Source organism: Lates calcarifer, unplaced genomic scaffold (genome assembly GCF_001640805.2).
Source record: "Lates calcarifer isolate ASB-BC8 unplaced genomic scaffold, TLL_Latcal_v3 _unitig_2214_quiver_1530, whole genome shotgun sequence".
Lineage (NCBI taxonomy): Eukaryota > Metazoa > Chordata > Actinopteri > Centropomidae > Lates > Lates calcarifer.
In genome coordinates this window covers 16,692-21,624 of record NW_026116057.1, presented here as the reverse complement: position 1 = coordinate 21,624, position 4,933 = coordinate 16,692, and the positions used below count along the sequence as shown (strand labels likewise).

Genomic DNA, 4,933 nt, shown 5'->3' with positions numbered 1-4,933 from the left:
TATGAAGGCATATATCAGAATGAAATTGAATCTTGAAAAAAACACAATGACACAAAGTCATTCATTTATTTATTCATTCAGAGCATATGAAATTTAACATGTGAACAATCATTCTTCCAAACTTTCAAACAAAACAATGAACAAAGAACATTGACATGCTATTGACAGACTTTGCATCCTGCATTTTTGCATTAGATTTTTCTTGGTTTGGTGAAAAACTGTTCTAGTGCTCTCCGGAAATTGAATGCATCTGGGCTTGGCCCATTGATGGAGACCCTCGGGAAGGCAGCACTGTCACGGTCAGCAGGTCTGCTTCAAGGAGACACTTTATTTTGTAAGGGCAAACTAGATGTTGATTTTGTGAACAGTGACATGCTCGATAAACACTTAGGACCAAAAACTCACTCTCATTTATATTGATTATTAAATAACGTAACCTAATAAATCTCTCGGTTGGTCTCTAGTCCGGTACAGCCACCGGTCTCTGTCGGTGTGTAGGCTACATCATCTCGAAGTAGAACAACTGTAACAACTGTAAAAGACCTGTATTAACATAGCGAAAATTAGCATCACGGCGAGCGGACAGTTAGCCTTAGTTTATGTTAGAAGTTGACTGGCGCAGTGAGATCGGGCAGCAACACATACTGCTCCGTTAACTTAATACTCTCTATACCGGGCGCCCCAAAAACATAAACACTCAGTTGTCTAAGCTTACCATACTTCAAGCCATCTTCAAATGCCGTGCTCAGATACGGTGTCTCGCTGGATCGCGCCAGATGCAGCCGCTCGCTCGCTCACTGGGGCGCGACAGAGAGACCGAGTACAACGGGGAGACTGACAGAGATGAAAGATGGTGAAACACTGTTTACATTTAATTAAATTATATATTGGTCAAATGAGACTGTGGCGGGCCGCCATAGTCTCGTTTGGGCCCGACACAGTCTCAGTAATTAAAGGGAAACGCTGACTTGTAATGGAGTATATTGATTACACTGCGGTGTTGACACATTTTAATGATCTAAATACTTCCACCACCAATAGTATTTTTAATGAGTTCACATTCCCCCAAAAAATAATAATTAAAAAAGGAAACACAACATTTATTATTCCTAGCATTAACCCCCCTCCCGCCATTATAAACTAAACTAAAAAAATGAAGGAAATATCACCATGAGCAAGAACTGTGTAGTAACGTTGCCGCTGCAGCAGATGGCGCTACAAGACAAAGAGGCGGCAGCAGAGGGTATATGCAGGAACCACAACAGAGAGTGATCACATGAACGCACCTTATCGTGCTGGCTAAGTGGATGTGCACCTGCAGTCTCTCCTTGCAGTCCTCCTTCTGCTCCTCCTCTTCCTCCTGTCCTCCTTCCTGTCGGTCGGACAGCGTTAGTGCGCAAAGCGACCGGCATGCAGCTGGAGATAAATCCCCCCCGCTCAGCCGGCCGAGGGCTCAGCCGGAGAGCATGGCAGCAACTACACTGATGCTCCAGCAGCGAGGATATAGCAGCAGAGACCGGGTGGGTGTCGGAGCTGCAGCCTGGGCGTGGGAGAGAGGTAGAGCCACGATGAAAGCGGTGTAATTCCTCAGATATAGGAATGGGGGGCGGGGGAACCTGAGTATCCTCTGGATCAGATTTTGTATTTGTGGGTTTTATTTGGTGTCTTGATCTGTGAAATTTATCAAACACTGTACTTCGTGCCTACCAACCTCCACCGGAGCTGAGAAGGATGGAGAAAGGCGCACAACAGCAGCCGCAGCTGTCCAAACACGCAGAGAGTACGGCGAAGGACATCTCCAAAATCCACGACGAGGAGCTGCTCCAGTGGGACAAAGAGGAGCTGGTGCGGCGGCTCAGGAGGACAGAGGCGGAGAAGAGGGGCGTCATCGTAGAGCACGGCAATCTGATGCGGGAGGTGAACCGGAGACTCCAGCAGCATCTGAACGAGATACGGAGTTTGAAGGTGAGATGGGTGGGGGACCTGGAGAGCCAGGTCCTGTCTGGTCCCCTGGGGTTTTATACCGAGATTAATGACCATGGTGAGGTAGAGCTGTGCACGAGACATGATAATTCAAATAATCAGGAATGAAAAACCCGCTGCACGTGGGATACACAGAATTCAGGAAGAGTATACAGCTGTACATTGCACTCACTAATCATTTTATTAGGAACACCCGTCCACCTGCTTATTCATTCAGTTATCCAATCAGCCAATCCTGTGGTAGCAGCGCAGCGTATAGTCTTGCAGATATCAGGAGCTTCAATTAATGTTCACACCAAACATCAGAGTGGGGAGAAAATGTGATCTCAGTGACATTGACTGTGACTGTGAATTGAGTATTTCTGAAACTGCTGATCTCCTGGGATTTTCACACATGACAGTCTCTAAATTTTTACCCAGAATGGAGCCAAAAACAAAACCCATCTAGTGTGAAGCAGTTCTGTGGAGGGAAACACTATGTTGATGAGAGAGGTCAGAGAATGGAGCTGACAGAAAGGCTACAGTTACTCAAATAACCACTCTTTACAACTGTGCTGAGCAAAAACAAATATTACAGAGTGGACAACACCTTCAACCTTGAGATGGATGGACTACAACAGCTTCAGACCACGTTAGGTTCCACTCCTGTCAGAAAAGAAGAGAAATCTGAAGCTAAAGTGGATGCAGGCTCACCAAAACTGGCCAGTTGAAGACTGGAAACACGTAGCCTGGTCTGATGTATATGGATTATTGCTAAGGCAGCAGATGGACAGATGAACAGCAGCAGAACCTTTGGCATGTTGTACAGAGGTTGATGTTGTACAGCTTGCTGAATCCATGGCATGAAAAACTGAGGCTGTTGTGAGAGCAAAGGGAGGAATGATAGAGCGTTAATATGGTGCTCCTAATAAAATGCTCAATGAGTGAGTGTGGTAACTTTACATAGAGCTGAAATAATTGTAGAGGAATGATTAGGTTATTGACAGAAAATGAAATTCCAACTATTTTTGCCGTTAATATTTTCATTTTTTAAACAAACATGCAGAGAATGTTCCAGCTTCTCCAGTGTGAGGATTTTACCCAAAATGTATTTTATATCATCATAAAACAGAATATCTTTGGTTGTGGAATGTTTTAAATCTCCCTCACTCACCAAATGATCAATTCCAACAGGCATGTGCATGTTATCCCCCACTGAATTGCTCTTGGTGTGTGTGTCTGTATGTGTGTGTAAACCAGGATATAAACCAGAAACTGCAAGAGGACAACCAGGAGCTGCGGGACCTGTGTTGCTTCCTAGATGATGACAGGCAGAAGGAGAAGCGGGTGTTGCGGGAGTGGCAGCGTCTGGGCCGCTACAGCGCTGGCTTGATGAGGAAGGAGGTGGCTATTTACCTGCAGAAGCTGAGTGAGCTGGAGCAGCAGCAGATGGAGGTCATCAGGGAGAACCTGGAGCTCAAGGACGTGTGCCTCATGTTGGAGGAGGAGAGGGCTGTGGCTGGGGTGGGGGGCAGTAGTACAGGTGGGCAGGTTGGCTCCAGCTACAGGAGTTCCATAGACAGTCAGAGCAGCTTGTCTCAGCTGGGTGGAGGCGTCCCAGTACCTGGCCTTTTGCGAGATGTTGGTGATGGGAGCAGCACCTCTAGCGCAGGAAGCACAAATAGCTCTGATAACCCCCACCACAAACCCCCTCCCCTGGGCTCTAGCACAGACCCTGGATCTGGATCGAGCTGTGTTTCCTTGGAGCAACCACTGAAACCAGGAGATGTGTGTGAATCAACAGGCAGAGGGCACAGCTCCACCTCAGAGTACCACACCTTCCCCCAGTCCTGCAGGCCCCGTGAAGGGTCCCTCACTAACCTTGACCCTCATAGGCTTCGGGGACATAGCCCAGAGAAACACAGCAAGTCTCCCACCAGGCTACCATACAACTCCCACCTCAAACCCTGCAGCTCTGACCTACTAGCCCAGAAACAGCTATTACTGTCAGGACAGGCACCAGGCTCAAGCAAGGGGACAGCCAATTCCACCCCAGAGCTGAGTCAGAGACACCGGCAGGTTAAGACAGTGGGGTTGAGCCGCGGGAATCCCGGGGCAGCATTTGGGACACCTGAGCACCTGCAAAAAGTGCGGGTGATTTTGGGGAGTCCAGAGTCTATACGGCACCACTATCACTGTCAGCACAGCAAGGGGAGGTGTAACAGTGGTTCCCCCAGCAGGGATGGGCATCAGAGGCCAGCAGAGGAGGAGGTAGCTCCCCACCACCAGATTCTGTACAACGGTAGGTACAGGGTAACTTTAATGCTGTATTTCAACTGATGACTCATTCATGACCTATAAAACATATGATTACATTTACATAAAGTTACAGTACAACAGTGGTTTAAAACATCTGGCAAGACTGACTCAGTGCCATCTGAGGCACTCACACTTTAATATAGACAGAGATGTCTGTATGTGTCCAAGCAAAGACTGTTTATATTAAAAAAAAATGGTGATAAGTCTGATCTATTTTGAACCTGCTGGCACAACAGCTTATATATAGGAGCAAGAAGTTTCTTTAAAAAATTAAAGCAGCTATAACTGATATTTTAAACTAAAGTGTATCAAATATACTGTGTTGATACTGTGAAAAGTGTATACTCATAGTGATCCACACAGAATGTTCACCTGAATCTACAGCTGTGCTCTCACCACTGTCATAGTATCTTCTTTTGACTGCAGCAGGCAAGTGTTTTGATTCATCAAGTGGCCAAAGAAACGACTCTAAATTACTGTGCACTGTAAATACTGGATGTAGAAATTCATAACTGTTTACTACCTGTCAACTTAAATGGTTATGATACATCAGTGTTGTTCACAATTTTCCACTGCCCCCAAGCAGCCAAAAAAAATTCAGGTTTGAATTTTACATATATTGTCTCAAATGCATGTCTCTGAGTCAACATAC

General features: G+C 46.2%; 1 protein-coding gene across 1 annotated transcript; it reads left to right on the top strand.

Annotated features, from left to right (window-relative positions):
- Positions 1-968: 968 nt before the first annotated feature.
- LOC108892353 (coiled-coil domain-containing protein 85A) lies at positions 969-4,387 on the top strand. Its single transcript, XM_018689846.2, has 2 exons — positions 969-1,965; positions 3,223-4,387. Exons 1-2 carry the CDS (start codon positions 1,732-1,734, stop codon positions 4,300-4,302), a joined length of 1,314 nt encoding a protein of 437 aa, XP_018545362.2. The 5' UTR covers positions 969-1,731; the 3' UTR covers positions 4,303-4,387.
- The last annotated feature ends 546 nt before the right edge of the window (positions 4,388-4,933 follow it).